The sequence below is a fragment of the Engraulis encrasicolus genome, chromosome 4, assembly GCF_034702125.1.
Source record: "Engraulis encrasicolus isolate BLACKSEA-1 chromosome 4, IST_EnEncr_1.0, whole genome shotgun sequence".
Classification (NCBI taxonomy): Eukaryota; Metazoa; Chordata; class Actinopteri; order Clupeiformes; family Engraulidae; genus Engraulis; species Engraulis encrasicolus.
This window is the reverse complement of record NC_085860.1, coordinates 48101699-48125702: the sequence shown is the minus strand read 5'-3', so window position 1 is coordinate 48125702 and position 24004 is coordinate 48101699. Positions and strand designations below refer to the sequence as shown.

General features: G+C 43.5%; 2 protein-coding genes across 8 annotated transcripts in view; one reads left to right on the top strand and one right to left on the bottom strand.

Moving 5' to 3' along the window:
• Nucleotides 1–15211, top strand: part of ppip5k1b (diphosphoinositol pentakisphosphate kinase 1b) — a 64563-nt gene extending 49352 nt beyond the window's left edge. For 6 of the 7 annotated variants that reach the window (XM_063197591.1, XM_063197588.1, XM_063197592.1 and 3 more), the window contains 3 exons: nucleotides 5634–5771; nucleotides 12379–12510; nucleotides 13782–15211. In XM_063197591.1, the coding sequence (XP_063053661.1) occupies nucleotides 5634–5771; nucleotides 12379–12510; nucleotides 13782–13870 (359 nt within the window). In that variant the 3' untranslated portion in view covers nucleotides 13871–15211. Of the gene's footprint in view, nucleotides 1–348; nucleotides 499–5633; nucleotides 5772–12378; nucleotides 12511–13781 lie in introns of all 7 variants that reach the window. The other variant, XM_063197585.1, reaches the window with a different exon arrangement.
• Nucleotides 15212–18430: 3219 nt separating this feature from the next.
• map1ab (microtubule-associated protein 1Ab) overlaps nucleotides 18431–24004 on the bottom strand; it is a 32655-nt gene continuing 27081 nt past the window's right edge. Inside the window, exons 5-6 of the mRNA XM_063197584.1 lie at nucleotides 23613–23842; nucleotides 18431–23297 (exon numbers count right to left, since the gene is read on the bottom strand). Coding sequence (XP_063053654.1) covers nucleotides 23142–23297; nucleotides 23613–23842 — 386 coding nt within the window. The 3' untranslated portion in view covers nucleotides 18431–23141. The remainder of the gene's footprint in view (nucleotides 23298–23612; nucleotides 23843–24004) is intronic.

Sequence of the window (24004 nt, the reverse complement as noted above, 5' to 3'; positions counted from 1 at the left end):
TCCCTTCATTCCTCTTCCTTGTCTCACTCTTCTTCTTTCTTTCTTTCTTTCTTTCTTTCTTTCTTTCTTTCTTTCTTTCTTTCTTTCTTTCTTTCTTTCTTTCTTTCTGTCTTTCTTTCTGTCTGTCTGTCTTTCTTTCTTTCTGTCTGTCTTTCTTCCCCCTACTCCTCTTGCCTTTTGTGTCTTCTCGCTTTTTTTCACCTCTCTATTCCCACTAATCCAATTCCTTTACTTTCTGCCCCTTTCTTTTCCCTCTCTCCCCTACTGCCTTCTTCCCTCCCTCCCTTCTTCCTCACCTTATCCTCCCTCCCTCTCTTCCCCTCCTCCTCCAACCCCCCCCCCCTCCAGAGCCCGAGGAGGAGCAGTATGTGTCCCAGCTGCTGCGGGCTCTCTCCATTGATCCTGCTATGACCCAGCACCTCCACCAGTGCTCCTACCACCTCCGCCTGCTCACCAAGTGGCTGAGATCAGGCCAGGAGCTCCCCGAGTGCCTATCTGGTCGGCAAGCCTCTGGTGCCCCCACCCGCTGCCTGCCCTGCCCTGCCCTGCCCTGCCCGTCTGCCCACTAGCCCGCATATATCGTCTGCCTACCCCCCCTCTCCCACGCCCCCCCCCCAGCTCACCACTGCCGTGCCATCCTACCACCATCTCTGTACCCTACACCCACCTACACTTACTACAATCTTTCAGCTCTGTCCCCCTCCCCCCTTGTTTTTTGCTATTCTCCTATTCTCCACACTCTCTCTGTCTCGTCTTCTCTCCTCGGGTGTTTGTTTTGTGTGTGTGTGTGTTATGTTCTTTCCTTTCTCTTTGTCTGTTTTCCTTCTTCCTCACTTTCTCTTGATGTTCCTCCTCATAGAATTTCGTTTTTGTATTTGTCTTTCTGTCCTCTCTTCATCCCTCTCTTCCTCACCACCCACCGCCCTTTTCTCTTCCTGCCTCTGGTTCCTGCTCCCATGTCCCATCATAAATGCTGCTTGCGTCTGCTCCCTCTCTCCTCTCCTTCTGCCGTGATGACTCCCGTCTCTCTCGCCTGTAGTCTGTCCTCCTCTGATCTTCCTCTTCCATTCATGGCTGTGTGTGCATGTCTGGACCCCCTGAGGAGGGTGCAGGGTACGAGGGCAGCAAGCATCATTTCCAAAAAGCCCCCGACTCAATACTCTGTGCGAGTCACTCCACAGTGAACATCCAGTGAATTTCTTTTGCTGAAATATCACGGATGTGTTTTGTTTTTGCCCTTTCCAGTGTGTCCGCATGTTTTCTCGGAGAGCAAAGCACCGGAAAGCTTTGGCTTGCACCCCCGATCACAATGCTCTTGTGCACAATGCATTGTGTTGTTCAAACCGTTTCTTGGAGAGTGGTGCACCCAACACCCCCCCACCCCCCAACAAATGCACCCCCTTCCCTCATGCATCATGAATGGGTTTCATGAATGGGTTTGTGATTACTGTACCTGCGTTTGACTGCATCCTCTGAGGAGGGCTGACATTGAGAATGCATCTGGTTAAGCTGTAGGGCTTACGGTACGTCTCCCCAACATACAGTACACACACACACATGCGGGCGCACGCACACGCACGCACACACACACGCACACGTGCGCACACACACAGCAGAGAGGGAGAGCTGTGAACACTCTTATCTTCCAATGTTAACCACTGAATAGAATGTTGCAGACTAAACAGAAAAAACCTTTTGGACAGGGAATGACTTTGCATTCTATTCTCTTCTCATTTGTAAAGAAGTTGGATGTTTTTTTGTGTGTGCATTTGGCACAGAGTAAAGTAGCTTTATGTTTGGCTCAGGGCTTGATAAGTATTGACTTTTTTTTTCTCTCACTCTGTTGAGTAACTGAGAATCTAGGACAATGCGATGAGCTGGTACACAGATGAAGTGTTTCAGTCAGCGGGGTGATGCAGTATTGCAGCCTGCAGCACAGTAGTAGGGTATGATATTTTTGAAACAATTTGGGATTTTTTTTTGCACACCTCAGCTGACAGGTGGGCTGGAGATGACCCATAGGTCACTGATCAAACAGAACTATAAAGCTCCCACACACTGACCATTTTGCGTCAAGTATTCTCAATGTTTTCTTATATTAGCATGTGTAGTACACTTCTATGACATGGCATTCTGCAGAACACGCATTCAGTGATGGGTTTTTTACCTTTCAGTATCACTGTGCATCAGTGCTTACTCATTTTGTCTGGATCTCGTTCTGTTCCTCTCTCTCTCCAGCCCCTCTCTTTCTCTGCCTCTTTCACAGTCCTTTTTATCTGTCTCCTTTTTATGCTCTGCGCTGTTTCTCATCTCTTAATCTCTCTCTTCTCCTACACCCCTTGTCATTTCTCTCTCTCTCTCTCTCTCTCTCTCTCTCCTACACCCCTTGTCATTACTCTCTCTCTCTCTCTCTCTCTCTCTCTCTCTCTCTCTCTCTCTCTCTCTCTCTCTCTCTCTCTCTCTCTCTCTCTCTCTCTCTCTCTCTGTTCTACACTTCATTTCACTCTTTTCCTCTCCTCCCTTTCTTCCTCATGTAAATGAATATGTGATAGGACGGTGAGGGATCATTGTGCTGCCTGATCCAAGCTGCAGTTGCTATGTGAGTGGAATGTTGAATTTCCTCAGACATTCGGAGATGAATCAGATGAGGGGGTGAGAAATGGAGGGGGGAGGGGGTGGGAGAGAGGAAAAAAGAGAAAGAAACAAAGAGAAAAAAATAGGGGAAAAAAGGAAAAGAATGAAAGAAAAGAAGAAAGGGTGAAAGAAAAGAAGAAAGGGAGAGGGAGCTAAAGAAGAAAGCAGAAAGGAGGGTGCTGCTCTGACAGTGGGTCTACAGAGCAGTAATCCTGATTCAGAGAGGGAGAGAGAGTGAGAGAGAGTGAGAGAGCGAAAGAAAGAAAGAACTTAAGATGGAGCAGAGAGCGGTAGGTTCTGCTTCGAGGGTGGGTCTACACTTTAAGAGCAGTAATTCTTATCCAGAGAGGGAGAGAGAGGGAGAGAGAGAGCCAACGGTATAGCAGGGAGAGGTGGGTGCTGCTAGGACAGTGGGACCCTGCGGGACACCCTGCAGTACTCCTTATTCAGAGGCAGTGGGGCAGTACCATACTTGTCATGTCAAATGGAATGTGGAAATGGCAGTGTAGCAAATACACATGCAACCACTGTGGTTATTGGAGACTTATGACCCCCTGCTACTACTAACACACACACACACACACACACACACACACACACACACACACACACACACACACACACACACACACACACACACACACACACACACACACACACACACACCGCCCCACCCCTCTGCTCTCCACCTGATTGACGAGGCTGTGACTGCCTCACTAAACCTGAGATTCTTTAATTAAATCTCTACACACATCAAGAGACACCTCTTGCCTTTCACTCTGTTTACTTCAGGGAGACACAGCAGTTTGTCTTTTGGGTGTCATTGCGAAAAGCCAAACTTCCCTTGTTGGTGCTCATAGGTTGTGAACCCACTGTTTGTAGACCCTGGGCCATGGCACACAATATAGCTCAAAGGTTCACTGTAGAACACTCTGACAGCATTTAAAACCTCCTTTTAAAAGCTTTTCAAACATACTGATACTTTGTAGTTAACTGTTGAAACTCTGCATTGAGTTGAGGTTAGGATTAGGGTCCGAGTTTCAATGTTTCAACCTATGTCACAAATTTGTAAACAAAAGAAAGCTGAAATGTCCTTTTTCAGGAGTTTGTCAGGCATGTCACCTTGTCAGATGGATCGATGTGTTATTTAATCCATTTAAACCTGAGAAGACACCTACAAAAAATCACCTACTAAATGCCGAAGCCCTTTTTGGGAAAAGGTACCTTCGGCCAATAAAAACCTTAATAAGACCCCCATCTTGCATTGGAATGTGTTCATTTAGCTCGAACATACTCATATTTTCAATAAAAAGTCTTGATTCTCATGAGCCTGATTGCTGTGTCCATGGAGCTCCAGGCGCCTAGGTCAATGTTGCGTAAATGCAGCATTGAGCTTCAATGGGTTAAGACTGTATCCCCTTTTCAGTATATGTCTACAGGAGAGGGAGAAGAGTGCATTCTGTCTTTAAGAACAGAGAACAAATCCTGCGCTGATGACCCATTTGTTTGTGTGTGAATGCAAGAACACCACACCCATAGCAGTGAAGCGAGAGAGACTCTGTTGCAAGGATGCAAGGATTTTTATTTGCTGAATGCATAGAATAACAGCCTGGAGAATCTGAAGAAGACCGTTGAGGTCGAAAGGTTATCCAGCCATGAAAAAATAAAATACAACAGAAAGGATTCTAAGTGTGCAGACTTCTCACTCTGAAAACTACAGTTGCCCTTCGTCCTGCACCTTTCCCTGGGATGTGCGCAATCCTCTCCTTCAACTGCATAGAATAACAGCACAGAACATAATAACATGCAGTGAAATTAGAGTTTGTTTGTCTCTCTAAGTGCGACAGAGAGGAAGATGCCACAGATCACTGACTAACTGATACAGCATTCCTCTACCTCGTTCCAATGACATGACACATTGCAGCTGGCTGCACGAGGCCCTCAGCAGCTCCCTACTCTATGTGTTGGAGTGTGCAACCCAATGATGATTGATTACTTTAGCCTTGGCTGGGGCTCCTAGATCCCAGAAAAGTGAGCTGTGAAGTTGCTATTGGCCAAATGCTGCATTGCAGTCGAGGCAGCTCTCGTGTCATCTCCAGTGAGGAATTAGCCAGGCATCTGGATTGTTCACAAGTAGCCAACACGCGTGCATACTACAGTGCATGGTGGCGTAGACAGTGCCCGTGTGAACATGGCTTTGTTGCACCACACTGGCCTACAAACCTGAAGGTTAAATTAAGTTTGAACTCTTTCCCTTCATAAGACTTTATCTGAATAATTTTTCCTATTAAGAAAATCCATAAAACCCTGCCTAATCAAACATGTACCTAGGTACTGGTAATGGTTTTAAATTCATGTAGTTACTGCATGGCTCCTTTCTTGGATAGCATTACAGTAGGACGTTTGGTGAATAAACACATTTTCAGTACACACTCCACTGTAATACAGTAGTTTACTGAATGCTAACATATATTGTATATACATTACGTTATTTAATGTAATATTCTATACACTATGTATACAGTTCAAACTGTGTATACGCTGTACACACTATTTACACACATACTACATTGCAAAGCTTTTCCTCTACACACTATTTACACACATACTACATTGCAAAGCTTTTCCTCTACACAAGTTGTGCACTTACTTATGATCCATTTGAGGCTTTGAATTCAGTGTTGGGATGTGGTTGGTATGTAATGTAGCTCGGCTGATGGCATGCTTCTCCGTCCGTGCTGCTTGGGGGTCCGTCATAATTCTTTGACCTTTGATCACGGGGGGAACAAAGTGTGACTGTTTCTCTCTCTTTCTCTCTCTAAAACACCATTGTTTGGAGATGTGTCGATCAAAGTGTGTGTGAGTGAGTGTCTGTGTCTTGAGAGAAATTCTTGGACCTGGGAAGTTGGGCATGTGTGACATGACGTGTGTTGAATTGGATACATTTTGAACGCTGTGTTTTCGTGTGTGTGTGTGCGTATGTGTGTGTCTGTGTACAGGGTTCGAAGGCTGTTCCATGGTGCCCTCTATATATCCCCTTGAGACGCTGCACAACTCCCTCTCCCTCAAGCAGGTGGACGAGTTCCTCACCACCGTCTGTGAAGATGTTGGAGATACTCACTCCAAGACTCTCAAGGGTAACTACACTGGCACCCGCTCCAAGACTCTCAAACACTACGTTTACATGATGTTTTTAATTCCGAATTAAATAGTTCAGTCGAATTTACTTTGATCTTTCCTTTAATTCAGAATTAAGAAGTGTTTACATGACGGCTTCAAATCAGAATGAATCTTTATTCAGAATTAAAGTGAGTTAATTCCAAATGAAATGTCTCATGTAAACGTAGCCACTGGTAACTATGGCACCCACTCCCAACCTTCAGTGTTGGTGTGGTTACTTCTCTTGGCCTTTTGTTGGGCAATATAGTGCACTAAGGCACCCAATCTACCCAATTGGGCAGTCATGGGTAAGCGGTTAGGGCGTCAGACTTGCATCCCAGAGGTTGCCGGTTCGACTCCCAACCCGCCAGGTTGGTGAGGGGAGTAATCAACCAGTGCTCTCCCCCATCCTCCTCCATGACTGAGGTACCCTGAGCATGGTACCGTCCCACCGCACTGCTCCTCATGGGGCGCCACTGAGGGCTGCCCCCTTGCACGGGTGAGGCATAAATGCAATTTCGTTGTGTGCAGTGTTCACTTGTGTGCTGTGGAGTGCTGTGTCACAATGACAATGGGAGTTGGAGTTTCCCAATGGGCTTTCACTTTCACTTTCTTTCAATCTAAGCCTCTCAAAGATGACCACCAGCACATCACACAGGCAGACAAATCCCTACAGGTTCAGACATTTATATTGCACAATGACTAGATGTTACGTCAATAATGGTGCTCTAAGGCACTCACTCCAGGACTCTCAAAGGTAGTGACAGTACCAGCACTATCACACATGATTATATGTAGTGCACTCTAAGGCATTTCTGTGTAAATGTGAGAGACGCTCACTGCAAGATTCTCAAGTGTAACTTCTACTACTGTCACCCACTACAAGACTTTCAAAGGGAAATACCAACACATCACACGTGTTTATAGATATAAATTATAGTGCACTCTGTATGTGTGGATGAGGGAGATAGTCACTCCAAGACTCTCAAAGGTAACAGCACTGTCACCCGCTCACTGCCTTGACTTTCTCACTCGGACACACAAGCACATATTCCATCACCATTTGTTTATAGTGCACTCTAAGGCACATCTGTCTGGATGAGAGAGACTCACTCCAACACTCTCAAAGGTAACTACCGTCAGACAAACCACTACAGTCAGTGTTGCCAGATGTGTCTGATCAAATTCCGCCCAAAAGGTGCACAAAAAACGCAAAAATGCGCTAAATTCCGCCCAACTTCAACAAATTACATTGACTTCTATGGGCCCAAAACGGCTTAAAAAACCGCCAAATGGCCAATTTTTCCCGTTTTTGCCCGCCGACGCTCATCCCAAGTAGCCCAATTGGGCGGGCACCCGCCCAATCTGGCAACACTGCTTACAGTAGCATACGGTACATTTATAGTCCACTAGGGCACTCACTCTAAGGCTGCATCCAGGGCCGGATTAATGCACAGGCTTGATATGGCTGCAGCCTACGGGCCCCCACCTGCCAGGGGCCCCCTGATTGGCCAAAAGCGAAAATTGCAAGATTGTGACAAGATGCAATATTGAAAAATTCATCTGTGATGTTGAGTAGAGTTGGTAGACCTGTTATCCTCAATTCCTAGATAGCAATTACTGTATGACACTGGCTATGTACATTTGATCCACCTTTTTTAATTATTCTTTTGATCTCTTTGATTTTTATCACTTTTTAATGTATTTTGTCTTCCTATATTTTCTATTTAATTCTATTTATTGATAGAGGGCCTGCACAAGAGTTCCTATGTGCTTGGACTACAAATGTATGCACAAATGGCAAATAAAGTACTTTGAACTTTGAACTTTGTACATTTATAAGGAAATTTGTCCTCTGGGGGGCCCCATAGCAACATGTAGCCTACTGTAGGGGCCCCAGGCCATCTTAATCCGGCCCTGGCTGCATCCGACAGTCTCTGCTGCCTTTCTATGTAGAATGCAAAACATAAGGCAAGGCAAGGCAAGGCAAGTTTATTTGCATAGCGCAATTCATACACAAATGCAACTCAATGTGCTTCACTGAGGATTAGACTATGTAATGCATCCGAATACCCTAGTAGGTTTTCAACCAGGAACTGTTCCCAGATGACTCTATATCCGGTCATATTAGCAGTAAGCAAATGATAGTTACTTCGCTACTACTTTACTATCCCAGAAGTCCGCGGGAGTTCGACAACTGTTCGGTCATTTGGTCAGGTGTGGGAATTGCAATGACCGATCTGGTTGAAATGTTGTGTAAATGGTGGTGCTGTAGTACGTTCGAATTGTGCTCTCAAAGACTCAAAGACTCTCAAAGGTATCTGCTGTACCCGATCGCGTACTGCATGTCACCTTAAACACGATCAGAGAGAGTAGAGAGAGAGGTTCCATTGGCCCATTGTTTCCGGGTTCTATTATTGCAAGGGGGAGGGGGGGGGGGGGAATCCCCCTTTAGGCAGACTGTTCTATTCAATGCTAGGAGCATTATGACACGCCCCTTTAGGCAGACCGGAACCTGGTCATGTTAGGTGCCCATAGAAACCTATTACATTGGCATATCTCTATATACTTAAAGAATCTCTGGTTTAATCTCCACCTTCTGGTAGTCTACTTAGAGCAATGATCGTGTCAGAGATTCTTTGTCACTGCACATCAGGCTCCTCTGTGTGGATGTAAGACACCCACTTTAAGTCTCCTAAAAAGTCACTACCACTTTACGATTGAGCTGTGTGTTGCCTATTCGAAAAGCAAAAAGTGGCGGCCGAATTGCGCTGTGTTGAGCTGTAGGCCTACCAGAAAAACGGCAGTGGAAAAGAGGCATTAGTCGGTTCCTTCTGGAGTATTTGCAAGCAGCATTTTGACCTTGTTTGTCATTCATGGTCTTTAGAGCATGTATTATTAGAGTGTACAGGGTGTTTCTGATTTTGAAGAACCACATCCATATTACTTATAGAAGCTGTAGGGTTATTGTATGGTGTCCTTCTGAGATTGTTATTATTATGATTAAATTATTTTTACTGTACGTGTCCTGCTGAGATTATTATTATTATTATTATTAATAATTTATTATTAGGGCCCGAGCACCGAAGTGCAAGGGCCACGCGGTGGCCCTTCGCCCTCTCGGTGCGAAGCCCTATTGTTTTCCGAAGGATTATTATTATTATTATTTTTCTCCTTAGTCTTCTGTCACGTTGAGCCTTTTCTCGGGTACTTCCGGTGCTCGTACACTTACGCCACTTGGTACACACATTGGAGATTCCCACCGCTACTCAGACGCAGAATATGAACCCCTGACGGAACACGGGTATGAGGCCACATCCCCGGACACGTTTAGGGGCGGGGCCAACATATACTTTGAGCTACAGACTCGGGAGTTTTTTTAAAATGTGTATCTCACCAAGGCGCATAATAAAGTCCAATACAACGATATGGCCACGCCCAACAGGAAGTGAGATATTTTGACTTTTTTGGCATTTTTTTTTGGATTTCTTTTTACTTTGACGTACTCGTCCTACACCATACATTGGATTAGCTTGATATTCGTGAACATGAGCTTAAGGCATTGACGATGATATATTGCGGAGGAATTTTTCATATCTCGTAATTTGCCAAGATGGCGGCTCCATAAATTTAGTTATCTAATTCTAAAACAGGAAGTTGGCCACCATTTCAGTTTGGAGTGTTTTGTAACAGTGCAAACGCACACATGTATGCATATAATGAATACTAACTTTTCTAAATGCCTGAAATGGAGGCCACGCCCCCAAACTGGTTTAGGGGCGGGGCCAACATCTACTTTGAGCTAGAGACTCGGGACTTTTTTAAAGTTGTGTATCTCACTAAGGCGCACAATAAAGTCCATATAACGATATGGCCACGCCCAACAGGAAGTGACATATTTTGACTATTTTGTCATTTTAAAACAGGAAGTTGGCCACCATTTCAGTTTGGAGTGTTTTAAAACCCTGCAAACGCACACATGCATGCATATTATGAATACTTACTTTTGTATATGCCTGAAATGGAGGCCACGCCCCCAAACACGTTTAGGGGCGGGGCCAACATATACTTTGAGCTACAGACTCGGGAGTTTCTTTAAGTTGTGTATCTCACTAAGGCGAACAATAAAGTCCATACAACGATATGGCCACGCCCAACAGGAAGTCACTTATTTTGACTTTTGAAACAGGAAGTTGGCCACCATTTCAGTTTGGAGTGTTTTGTAACAGTGCAAACGTACACATATGTGCATATAATGAAAACTAACTTTTGTATATGCCTGAAATGGAGGCCACGCCCCCAATCACGTTTAGGGGCGGGGCCAACATCTACTTTCAGGTACAGACTCGGGAGTTTTTTTAAGTTGTGTATCTCACTAAGGCGCACAATAAAGTCCATACAACAATATGGCCACGCCCAACAGGAAGTGAGATTTTTTCACTTTTTTGGCATTTTAAAACAGGAAGTTGGCCACCATTTCACTTAAGACTGTTTTAAAACAGTGCAAATGCACATATGTATGCACATAATGAATACTAACTCTTCTATAAGCCTGAAATGTAGATAAGGTATAGCGCCACCATGTGGTAGGCAAAGGAACTGCAGGAAAAGTGTAATTCTTCAATATCTTGGGAACTGAACGTCGTACAGACTCCATTTTTGTTTTAGGGGGTCATAGCGACATGCTAATCATGACAATGCTAATGCTAATTTTGAATGCTAATTCATGCTAATTACTTTTTCGTCAATATCTCGTGAACCGAACGTCGTACAGACTCCATTTTTCCTGGGGGGGGGGGCATAGCAACATTCTAGGTGGCATGCCCCGTCCCTGCAATGCATGTGTGCGAGGGCCCGTCATCGCCGCTTGCGGCTTTAATTATTATTATTGTTGTTGTTGTTGTTTTTGTTGTTGTTGTTGATGTTGTTGTTGATGTTGTTGATATTATTATTATTATTATTAGGGCCCGAGCACCGAAGTGCAAGGGCCACGCGGTGGCCCTTCGCCCTCTCGGTGCGAAGCCCTATTGTTTTCCTAAGGATTATTATTATTTTTCTCCTTAGTAGTCTGTAGCGTTGGGCCATTTTCCGGGTACTTCCGGTGCTCGTACACTTACGCCACTTGGTACACACATTCTAGATTCCCCCCGCTACTCAGACGCCGAATATTAACCCCTGATGGAACACGGGTACGAGGCCACGCCCCCGAAAGCGTTTAGGGGCGGGGCCATCATATACTTTGAGCTAGAGACTCGGGACTTTTTTTAGGGTGTGTATCTCACTAAGGCGCATAATAAAGTCCGATACAACGATATGGCCACGCCCAACAGGAAGTGAGATATTTTGACTTTTTTGGCATTTTTTAGCATTTTTTACGTACTTTTACGTACTTGTCCTACACCGTACATCGTATTGACTTCATATTCTGTGGACATGAGCTCAAGGCATTGAATATGATATATTGCGAAGGAATTTTTCATATCTCTTAATTTGCCAAGATGGCGGCTCCATGAATTTAGGTATCTAATTCTAAAACAGGAAGTTGGCCACCATTTGAGTTTGGAGTGTTTTGTAACAGTGCAAACGCACACATGTATGCATATAATGAATACTAACTTTTCTATATGCCTGAAATGGAGGCCACGCCCCCAAACAGGTTTAGGGGCGGGGCCAACATCTACTTTGAGCTAGAGACTCGGGACTTTTTTTAAGTTGTGTATCTCACTAAGGCGCACAATAAAGTCCATACAACGATATGGCCACGCCCAACAGGAAGTGACATATTTTGACTATTTTGTCATTTTAAAACAGGAAGTTGGCCACCATTTCAGTTTGGAGTGTTTTAAAACCCTGCAAACGCACACATGCATGCATATAATGAATACTTACTTTTGTATATGCCTGAAATGGAGGCCACGCCCCCAAACACATTAAGGGGCGGGGCCAACATCTACTTTGAGCTACAGACTCGGGACTTTTTTTAAGTTGTGTATCTCACTAAGGCGCACAATAAAGTCCATACAACGATATGGCCACGCCCAACAGGAAGTGAGATTTTTTCACTTTTTTGGCATTTTAAAACAGGAAGTTGGCCACCATTTCACTTTAGAGTGTTTTAAAACAGTGCAAATGCACACATGTATGCATATAATGAATACTAACTCTTCTATAAGCCTGAAATGTAGATAAGGTATAGCGCCACCATGTGGTAGGCAAAGGAACTGCAGGAAAAGTGTAATTCTTCAATATCTTGGGAACTAAACGTCGCACAGACTCCATTTTTGTTTTAGGGGGTCATAGCAACATGCTAATCATGACAATGCTAATGCTAATTTTGAATGCCAATTCAAGCTAATTACTTTTTCGTCAATATCTCGTGAACCGAACGTCGTACAGACTCCATTTTTCCTGGGGGGGGCATAGCAACATTCTAGGTGGCATGCCCCGTCCCTGCAATGCATGTGTGCGAGGGCCCGTCATCGCCGCTTGCGGCTTTAATTATTATTATTATTGTTCTTAATTTAGTATTATTGTATGTGTCCTGCTGATATCCTGTCTGCTCTCTCTCTCTCTCTTCCCCCCCAGCCCTGTCAGCTCTGTTTGAGACCCAGTCTCAGACCTCCATGGATGTCTATTCCCAGCAGGACAGGTCACTGGCGCCGTCTCCCGCCCCTCCACACTCCCCTCAGCCACACACACAGCAGCAGCCCCTCTGTTGTAAGTAGATCACCCATCCAGTCATGCCACTGTAACGTCGTGCAGGCGTACGTGTGCACGCCATTGTGTTTGAGCACTGGTGTGTATTTGAGCACTGGTGTGTATTTGAGCACTGGTGCGCGTGCCGTGTGTATGTGTGTGCATGCGTGTGCGTGTGTGTGTGTAAAGTGTATGTGTGTGCGTGTGTGCGCGAGCCAGTGTGGGTGTGTGTCCAGTGTACCGATGTGTGTGCATGTGTTGGGAATTGGGAGGATTTCAGACAAGTGCAGAGATTGCAGAGGCATTCATCAAAACTGCAGGGACAGTTTATGCTGTGAGGTTTGTGCGTACATACTATATGAATTTTAATTATTATAGTCTCTCGGTGGGGAAATAGAAGTAAAGTAGGCCTCTCGCTGTCAATCCCCCCACTGCCTCTTCATCTCTCCCCCGGCCCCAGAGAGAGAAAGCGCATGCCTCTCACCACGCTGTGCTGGTTGGTTGGTTGTCGTCCTCTCCCCATACCTTCCCACCTGCCTACCTGAGAGACGCGTCTTCTGTGGACAGTGATTAATCTCAAGCCTCCAAATGTCCTCACGGTTGTCAATGCAGTAGCTCTTCCCAGACCAGCGTACCAGCTTTACCCCAAATAAGTTGCTAAACTAGTTTGCAGGCAGCCACAGTTTCCGTCTGGTAGCCATTGATAACCCGTTTTGTTTTGCAGACGTCTTTACTGTGTGTGTGTGTGGGCATATGAGACGGGGACGGTGCTGGAGGACACGAGTGTCCTGGTGCTTTAAAACAGTGTGCCGTTTATAATTTGACGTTGCATAACAAATCTTATGAGCAGCCTCAGTAGACGTGTGTGAATGTGCAGTATGTGGGCCAATGCCTTCTGCCTGCTGTGCTAAAAGATTCCCTTTTGTAGCTTAGTCTGGTCACATAAATCCTACAACCAGGCAGACCGTAGTCAGGCAACTGCAAGCCACCCTTTGATTTTTCCTTTTTTGGTGTCGTTTGTGCAATTTGTCCTCTTATTTGGAATGCTTATTCCCTTCCACTCAGATTAAGTTGTTCATGTTTCTGTTCTCTCTCTCTCTCTCTCTCTCTCTCTCTCTCTCTCTCTCTCTCTGTCTCTCTCTCTCTATCTGTGTCTCTCTCTCTCTCTCTGTCTCTCTCTCTCTCTCTGTCTCTCTCTCTCTCTCTCTCTCTCTCTCTCTCTCTCTCTCTCTCTCTCTCTCTCTCTCTCTCTCTCTCTCTGTCTCTCTCTGTCTGTCTGTCTGTCTGTGCAGGTATGAGCAGTCCATCAAGTCCGGTGTCCAGTGCAGGGCCGTCCTCTCCTCTGGCTGATCCTGTGCTCTGCTTGCCTCTGAATGAGTGAGTGAGTGAGTGAGTGAGGGGGAGTGAAGGGAAGTGGTGCAGTCTATATATACTGTCAAAGGGTGCAGCCCACTCTTTCACCAGGAGGCAAACCACTGGCACATACTGGACCACGGTGGAAATGGATAGGACTGGCTACACACACACACACGAAACACACACACCAGCAAACACGTACACATACACACACACACACACACACACACACACACACACACACACACACACACACACACACACACACACACACACACTTCTCTGCTGAGCTAGGCTGCTGGACATCAAGCATCATGTCTCTTTGGCTGCTGTCAGCAATGGGGAGCCCAGATAGACAACACCTGATCATGTTATGTGGTGGAGGAGGCCGCCCGAGAGGAGGCCGTCACGCAATCAGCTTGCAGTGCTGTTGGAGCAGAAGGCTCTCGTCCTATCAGCTTGCAGTGCTGTTGGAGCAGAAGGCTCTCGTCCTATCACCTTGCAGTGCTGTTGCAGTAGAAAGCTAGATTCTGGACTTTAAAAACTCTTTTTCACTGTCAGCAGTCAAAAGACCCACTGAACATCAGAAAGGCTGTTTACCTTTGTGCAATGCTGTAGGCTCCTGCAATGCGGGTTGTACAGACGTGATGGAAACATATCAGTATGAAGACCTGTAGTAATATATTTTCATAAGAATATTATGTTAACACCAGTGCCTTGTCCTGTTTTTAAAGAAAAAATTATCTATTTTACTGTTTATTTTTGTAACCAAAAAGAACAACCACTCCAATATGAAAGCCAAGTGTTTTGTGTCGCACAAATGTGTCCTTTATAAATGAATGTTTTTTCAGACTACTGTTTTTCACCAGCGTTTCAGATTCAAAGTCAAAAGGCATCAGTCAGATCATAACAAAGTTTGCCCTTCAGATGCTATAAAGAATTATCATGTGTTTATGCCCATTGCATTGGCCTTCAGACTTTTCAGTGTCATGTATTTTTCAGTTTGTGATTATATGGTTTGAGTCTTTTTGAATAGTTTTCATTTCATATGGGAATCACCATCTAAACTCACCTTGCCTTATGTTCAATGTTTCAATGTTTGAAAAATGACAATTCATCGTACGGTGATCTTCAAATGAGAAGCTCTCTGTACATTTATTTAGTAGACTAAAAACATTTTAATTATTATTTTAAATGTTTGGATAATGTATTTTTTCTATGTACTGCAGATGTTTAAAGTTTTTTGGGTTTGATTTTATTTATGAGATTATTTAATTTCACATGATTGGTAATGCTGCTTCAGATGTGTACTGTAAATATTTACAATGCATCTAAAAATATCCAAATAAATCTTCCCCCTATTCTATTCTGTTCTGTTATATTATATTCCTTTGCTATTCTATTCTATTCTATTCTATTCTATTCTAACTCTTACTGTACATCCAAATGATGAAGTAATGCTCTTGCAGCACAACATTAAGGAGCAGGTGTGGAGGGTCTGCAGGGAAGTTCTGGAGGTGTAGGCCATATGAAGGTGCTCTTTGATGGAAAAAGATGCATACTATAGATCAGTGTTTCTCAACTGGTGGGTCGCGACCCAAAAGTGGGTTGCAGAGGTGTCATGAGTGGGTCGCGGAGCCTTGGTGTAAAAACAAAACGTAATTCTAAAAAAAAATCAAACTTTTTCTGCAACAATTTAAAACTTTTATTTTGATAGGCTAGTGAACTCAGTGTCATCTGTCGTCATAGATACAATCTGAATGTTTATGCGAGATAGATAGTGTGCAACCAGTCATTCGAGTCTTGGTTACATTTTGAGAATTTAATTTAATTGACTTGAACGCTAAAAAACTTGGGTCGCGACCGAATGAGAGGTGGAAAATGGTGGGTCCCAAGACTGTTCCAGTTGAGAACCACTGCTATAGATGATGCTTAAAACAAGTGAAAACCGCTTTCATATTTTGGTTAAAATAGCCAACATGTTTCAGTTGGTTCATCAGCACTAAGTCAACCTCCATGTTATGACCATTGCATCCCAACAATTACCACTGGCTAATGATGTGTGTGGCCTCGCTCATCCTGTTGCTTAGCCTGTTGCAAAGTCGCTTGGTAAACATCACCTTCTCTGGATCGTGTTTCTGAGCACCTTAATTAATGGTCATAGACCTGAGTCACCAGCTAACAGGAATGTGTGTGTGTGTGTGTGTGTGTGTGTGTGTGTGTGTGTGTGTGTGTGTGTGTGTGTGTGTGTGTGTGTGTGTGTGTGTGTGTGTGGTGATGAGTCATTCCCTCGCCTTCAGCGCAAGTTTAGTTACCATGGAGACTACGTAGGTCCACAGCTCTGCTCCACTTATTGACTGTTCAGTGCAGGACTCTCTGTGAATGAATGGGGGAGAGAAAGCCAAGTCATGTCTCAAACAAGAGAGAGAAAGAGCCGCTCGGTCTCAGACACAAAGCCAAGATGGTGATGTCAGACTCCCGATGTGTTGCAGTGTCACTCGCTACTGAGGCAGAGGAGCCATGCTGTAGCTACCCAAGGACTCCATCACCACCTGGGTGGTTTATAGTCTTACTAAAAACCCATAGATAGTATGGCATGCTTCTATCTGCTGCTACGTTACTTTTCTATTCCACTCCTTTCACTGTGTGAGGTGAAAACTTGTCAAATGTGTTCTGGGAAAGCATGTGCACTTTAGTGGGAGCTTTCCCCAAAGAACACAATGAAGGTTCAGTACAGCACAATAGATGGTTGGACTTGGACAGATTTTGCACCAACCATGTGCCAACACCAAATTAAGTCTCTGTTCTATTGCTGAAGTCTTCAGACGGGTCACAGCTGGGTGGAAAATAAAATCTCTCTCTCTCTCTCTCTCTCTCTCTCTCTCTCTCTCTCTCTCTCTCTCCCGCCATCATCAGGCCCCAGTCGGAGGCTGATCCCCGCCTCCGCTCCTCTGAAGCCCTCACCCTCCTACTCTCAACACATTTTGGAAAATAAAAGGCACGGGTTGTCATGGCAACAGCTTTCAGCGGGACACAAGACTGGCGTGGAGGAGCTGGTTGCCTGGGACGTTTCTCTGGGTATTTTGGGAGGGCGTGTTAGGTGAGGGGGACCGCAGCCAAAGGAGTGCTCTCAGCCAGCTAGCCGACAGAGGCAGAGGTGCAGGCCAGCACCCCAAAGACCCCATGTGGACACACACACACACACACACACTGCGAGTCCCCATGTGGACACACACACACACACACACACAGAGACACACACACACACACACACACTGCGAGTCCCCATGTGGACACACACACACACACACACACACACACACACACACACACACACACACACACACACACACTGTGAGTCCCCATGTGGGATCGTCCAGCCAGATGCCTGGGTAGATACTGTAGTCATTAGTGACACATTACACTACATTAGATGTTATTTACTTTATCTGATGCAGTTGCCCAGAGCATGGGGAAAGTCCGTAATGAGAAATGAGTGGGCTGAGTGTGCTGTTGAAGGGCACTCTAGTTGGGACTGTGGGTGATGATGCAAGATAATCACTTTATACTGGAAAGTCTTTGTAGGATTTAAGGCATGCCATGGCTCAGTGGGCCAAGGCGCCACACCTTATATGGGGCCCTGGGTTCGATACCATTCGATTTCCCAACCCTTCCTTGTCTCACTCTCTCACGCTGTCCTGTCCAAAAAGGCACCTAAAACAGGCGAAAAAAGGGCCATAAGGCATTATTTCAAAAATGAAACGGGAATTAATCTGGCTGCCTCCCTGGTCTCTAGTCCCTTTACTGTAATGGACCATAAGGCAACAGCTGTCCCACTGAGGGACGTCCTAGCCAGATATCTGGAGGAAGAGTCATGGAAGAGACTCCATTTCTCACCTTCATCTTGGGTGCTATGAGATGATCTCTAGTATCTGCCATGATGCTCGTGTTGGCCGGGCCTGCTGTTTGACACTGATGCTCTAGGACAGTGGTTCCCAACCTATGGGTCGGGACCCAACCTATGGGTCACCAAAGATCCACAGTGGGTCGCGAAGCCCTCTTCATTTTAAGGGGTTTCATTTTAATAACATATATAGCCAATGTTGAATAAATTATGAAGCATTTAAACTAGTATAGAAGCAACAAAATGGAAGTGATACATTAAACATTTATTCTATATTTCACTGAAGACAAATTGAGGAATAAACTGATAACTAATGAGTTTTCGCAGGAAACAGAATATGTGTGACTCGCGCATGGGCGATTGGGTCACCCAAAGCTTACAAGGTAAAAATATGGGTCCCTGAAGAAAAAGGTTGGGAACCACTGCTCTAGGATAGCCTGGACAGGGTTTTCCCAGCGCCTCATTTAGAACTAAAGGCTACTGAGGTTTGCTGGGTAAAGACAGTTCCATTCAGTAAAGACAGTTACACAGTATCATGATGTCTGCAGCCATTTGCATCCTCAAGTTTAATATGGGGAAGCAGATCACAGTTATGGGATGAAGTCTACGTTCACACAGACACGTGCTATGACAATCTTCATTAAAACCTCTTGGGATGGTTTCATAAACTAAAGGGGTTCCCAATGCCAATTGCTTTCTCACTTAAAACCAAAACTTTTGTGTAAACGGTGTGCTAAGTTAACTTAAGTGAACAAAACAAAAAAAACACCATAGCCGACACTTTGTTGAATTTCAACCGTTTTTATTGATGATCATCAGAATGTTTCCCTTTTACAGTAAATTAGCAGAAAGGCTAGCTTTGCATTTCGATTTTTTTTAAATAGAGATGTGACGTATTGCACTCCAGAGGAACGGAACTAAGATTAGTACAGCAGCGGGAAACGGAACTATCACAGCATATTCTTAATAACAACACCTTGGGGCAGACAGAAGCATGGCCCAGTAAATATATATATAGACGCTACTTCTGTATCATTAAGACAAATATAGCTTGTTCAAATATAGCTCTTAAATTGTTTTATAATTTCCATTTTGAAACAAATACATTCAAGATTATAACTAAGAAGATCACATGCAGAGATAAGATGGTAGCATTTGCATGGTAAACACTTTCATGATCAAGACATATGATGGGGACTTGGAGGATGGTTCGGACAAAAAAATAAAATAAAATAAATCGTTTTTTATTATCATCTCTTCTGCCTATTTCTGCTTGATTTGAAAGTGTGGGATTACAAAGGGGATGGAATGCACAAAGAAAAATCCAAATGTTTCAGATTAAATCTCTGTTCATAATTTTTAAGTCTAGAATATATACACACACGTTTCATGAGGACACGGCTGTTGCCCACATACTCTACCATTTAGTTGATAATTTGATGCAAGTTCATATTATACTTCAAGTCATAATCAGGATACCAAACCTTATAATTGTAGTTGATACAGATTTGTTTTGTGTTATGGTACGATTGGACAGCCCTAAAGAACCTAGATACGTCAGTTATACAGTTATATCAGTTATACAATTTCACTTACTAAGTGAAATAATGTCAGAAATGAACATTCTGTGAAAATCCACTGCACTGATAATGCACCATAGCGAAATGGTTAAGTTAACTATGCAACACACCGCCAGTTTGGCCCCTTCACTAAACCATACATCTTTCTTCCTTGTTATATCGGTGATATGTGAAACAAGTTTCATTTTTGTGTCAGTAAGTCCAAACAGCATTCAGATCATTCATCAACTCCACAATCAAATATTGGATTAGTGCATTCTGCTTTTATACACCATGTGATACATCCAGCCAGCTACCATTCACAGCAATTGCTCACAAGGCCCCGAAGTGCATGTTGCTAAGGCCAGTTATTTGGAATTCAGTTATAACTCTGCTCATACATTAAAAATATACCACAATGTGAAGACGTAATTACAGTAGTGCATTGTATTAAACTTTGTTCATAATTAATTTGTTATTTGGATGAAAAAATATCTTTTTATATATTTTTCATATTGATCTTGTTCGGATTGAAAGATTTGTGTAAGTGTTGCTGTGGAGTCTATAGTATAATCTTTACTGTATAGAAACAGATGCAGCAGACCTACTCATCCAGGTCCATTCTATTGTGTTTTCAAACAGCTAAGGTGAGACCCCTGGTGCGTTCCTGACGCCCCTCCCCACCCATACTGCCAGTACTTGTGCGTGCAACAGCATTATATAAGACCCTACATTTATCTCAAAGTCAGCCTGAGAACTCTGTGGGAATCCTCCAACACTCAGTCTGTCTGCAAAGAATCAAAGAATCAATCACCCTGTGAATACACATGAGTCTACTACTGAAATGAATCCCTTATTTTTACACTAGGTGTGCTGGATGAGTGATATGAGGTGTGGAGAGAAACCTCATGTGTTGGCTGGTAATACTGGGGAGAGGATAAAACTAACGCTAAACAGTTTCTGCACTCACTACAGTTCAAGCTGAAGTACTTGTAATCTCTTCAAAACGGGACTAGAGTTGGCTTGGGTTCGATGGAGTGAGTGCGTAAGTTGAAGTCCTTATAATCTATTTAAAACGGGACTAGTGTTGGCTTGGGTTGGACGTAGTGAGTGAGACCTGTTTGGAGTTTCCTCAGACCCCTTTCTGCAGAAACTATGGCCCATAAGGTGCGCTAAGCATAAGACATTGAGGTAAGTCTATGTCCAGGGTATGTAAAAGAATAAATGCTTTTGAATGTACCATGAGTAAAGAAATCATCTGTAAACATTTTTGTTAATACTATACTAATGCTATTTTAACATGATGTTAGTGTATGTTAAGATAAATCTAACAAACATGACAATGATAAATAAATAGAAATATGCTACGAAACTGAGCAAAAATGTTTAACATTCATTTCAAAATGTCATCATGATATGCTTTCATTAGTCAAACTCTTCTGTTGAGTTATCTCACTGTAAAGTGCCAAAGAAACATCCAAAGCATTCTCCCCATCCGGTAAAACAACCATCAGCTGAAAAGATTATCCTCAAGTCTGTCCCATTGTGCTAGTAACACACACACACACACACACACACACACACACACACACACACACACACACACACACACACACACACACACACACACACACACACACACACACCAATCTACTTACACAAAACACATGTGCCTTTACAATACTTGGGATACATGCTCTACAGTACTCTACTACCTATAGCCTGCCACAATCTCATGCTGTAACATTACGTTTAGTCATGTTTGATCATTAACCCCAAATGACCCCATTCCTTATTTATAGACATCTGTATCCTTGCCCTCTGCAAAGCTCTCTATTATTTCCACTCATGCACACCATGAAAAAGTACAGTCTCCATTGGTGCAATATGTCAGTATTTTTTGTTTTGTTTTCCGTTTAGCTCATGTGGACACTTTAGAACAGGGGATATCACACTGTTTCACTGGAACAAAATTAATACTTGAAGGGCAACGGCATTATTAGTTTGTCAGCGTCAATTTAACGACAAGAAAACAAATACCATGTACAGTAGTCACAGCTGCAGAAGGAGTGGTTTGATAGGATGTGAGAATCGTATAACGATGTAACATTGCCCACTATTCTAAAGTGTTGACCTAAGCATTTTCCGCCGACCTCCGACACAGTATATACCTCGTGATTTCAAGTCCTCTTCCATAGAGGTGATTAAGGTTGTTCAACCACCAGTAAAGGAAGAGAGCTCAAGTACGCCCTGCCTAACTCCTGAAGGCACGTCATCATCATGGGCCTACTCTAACACATCAGGATGAGCAGCACGTACGTTTTGCTTACTCGCAGTCAATCAGTTACACTTGCAGCCGTTACACAAAAGCCCCATCTGCTACAATTGTTTGTCGGAACAAAACAAATTAAAAAGTAAGTTTTTTTTTTTTTCATTTTGAACAGATTAATCTGAGTCACCTATCAGTAATCAATGGAGAATAATCTTAAAGCGCACTGCTTTACCATTACAACATATCTGTACAACATGTCTGGATCAAGCGTCTGCTAAGCAATGTGCAATTTTAAAAACTGTAATGGTTGCAAACATACCTATTCCCATTGATATTGTACGAATAATGCTCTTTGAGAGGAGCAGACAAGTTGTATACAGTATGGCATGGCTTTCACTAATCTGAAATAAGTCAAATGCTTGATTCTCGTGGATAAGTTACAGCAACTCGCATGGCCAAAGAGCATCTGCACAAGTTCACAGACTTTTGAACATTTTGGAAAATCAGCCAAAGCCCTAATACATTGTTATCTAAGGTGCCTTCAAATCAGGCATTATGCCTAAATGACTGTAACTGTTCACTTTACAATGGCTTGATGACAATCTATAATAAATATATATTGTAGTGAACACACACTTTGCCGTGGGTAGCACGGACTGTAAAGTGAATTTTGTACATCTCGAACATTTAGGTTTTTTGACAGATGTTTGGCACCTTAAGGGCCCTTTGGAGTTGCAATTTATGCAATTTATTCTTTTCGTGATGTGGAGCGAGTTCACACTTAACCGGAGAGACAGAAGCAGATTTGTGTGACAGTGAATCACACACAAATCCCCTAACAAGGCTTGACATGCACTGGCAGAAATGGCACTTTTGGAGTTTGCAAACTGTCCACGCAAAAAATAGTTCAGAGACAACTCAAAACTCGTCGCTGGCCCGCTCCAAGTATCTATAAACAATTTGTAACATTGCATACAGCATGGAGGCATTGTTACGTGCCATATGCAATCTGTGTAACTTAACCATGTTGATAGAAAACATACAGTACGTACACCTCAAAATGTGAGGAATAAGGTTGTGTATCTGAAGACATGTAAAAGGGCATTCTTGTGCTTCTAATAATATCTAATTGAAAAACAGGGCTTTACTGTATCAATTCAGGAGGTCTATTTTTAGAGTTTTTGTATAACATGTGGTAAAGCCTGCCAGACAACACCGGTCTGTGTTTTTAGAATACATTCTTCTGGCTTCTGTGCCCCAAGTTATTATTTCATGTCGAACCCTTGTAGATGTTTTCAAATGATGCAAACAACACTTATGAAGTCAGAGGAAAAAAAATATAACAAAAACAACATCAGATAGCTTGTGGCGTTGTAAATGAACATTAGAGCTCAAAATATGTGGCAACCTGTGGAACAACACTGAAAAGAGAAGAAGCAGCAGCAGCTCCCCTACTAACCCCAATGAAGGGGGAAATGAAGAACAATATATATATAGAGAGAGAGAGAGAGAAAGAGAGAGAGAAAGAAAGAGAGAGAGAGAGAGAAATAAATGATGAAATTTAAAACTCAATCTTGCAAGCAGGGAAAGACTCGTCCTGCATGACCACAGTGCTGCTGCTGGCCAGAACCATGATGTTCAAGTCCTGTTGCCTCTCGTGGGTCTGCTGGTACCACTCCCTCGTCACCTCGGTGTCATGGGTTGGAATCAACGTCACCTGGGCATAAAGGAAGGGAGAAAGGATTCCATCAAATTTACAAAATGTCAAAACATTTACAAAACATAATTTCTTCAACCACGTTTCACTGTTTGCTGAAATACAGACAATCTTACAGGCAATACAGACAATCAACTCTTTGATCATATTGCGATTGTTCAATTCAATTGTTCATGCCATTCTCGCTATATCAATCCTGTAGCAGGGTATTAAAGATACAGTACACATAGCTGTATGCTGTATTATAGAGTTAATTGCCTGTCACAGTTTAAGGTAACAAAAGCCCAAAATAATTGACAAATATTGTATACTCACCTGCAGGTTGTTTCCCCACTGTGACTTCCCCTCCAGCAGGGCATCCAGAACAGAGCGACTGGGCTCTCCGCTGCCCGGGTCGTTCCCACTCACTACATAGTAGGCCGCACGCACCCGCTTGAAGAACTCCTGATCCACATTCTTGGCACTGCAGTGGTTGGGAATATAAGCAAGGTCGACGTAGATGGGTGGCCCTGGTGGAACCGCTGAACTGGGTTTCTGGCCAGAACCTGGAAGAGACAAAAAGGCATTACATCAGGATTGTCACTTTTTAACAGAGAAAGTCAAAAGTTAATATGTCAGTTAATAATAGCTATTGTTATAGAAATTTGTGTTTTTAAACCAAACATTGGCAGGGAGCTGTTATTGGAGAACAAATGTTCCTAATGGTC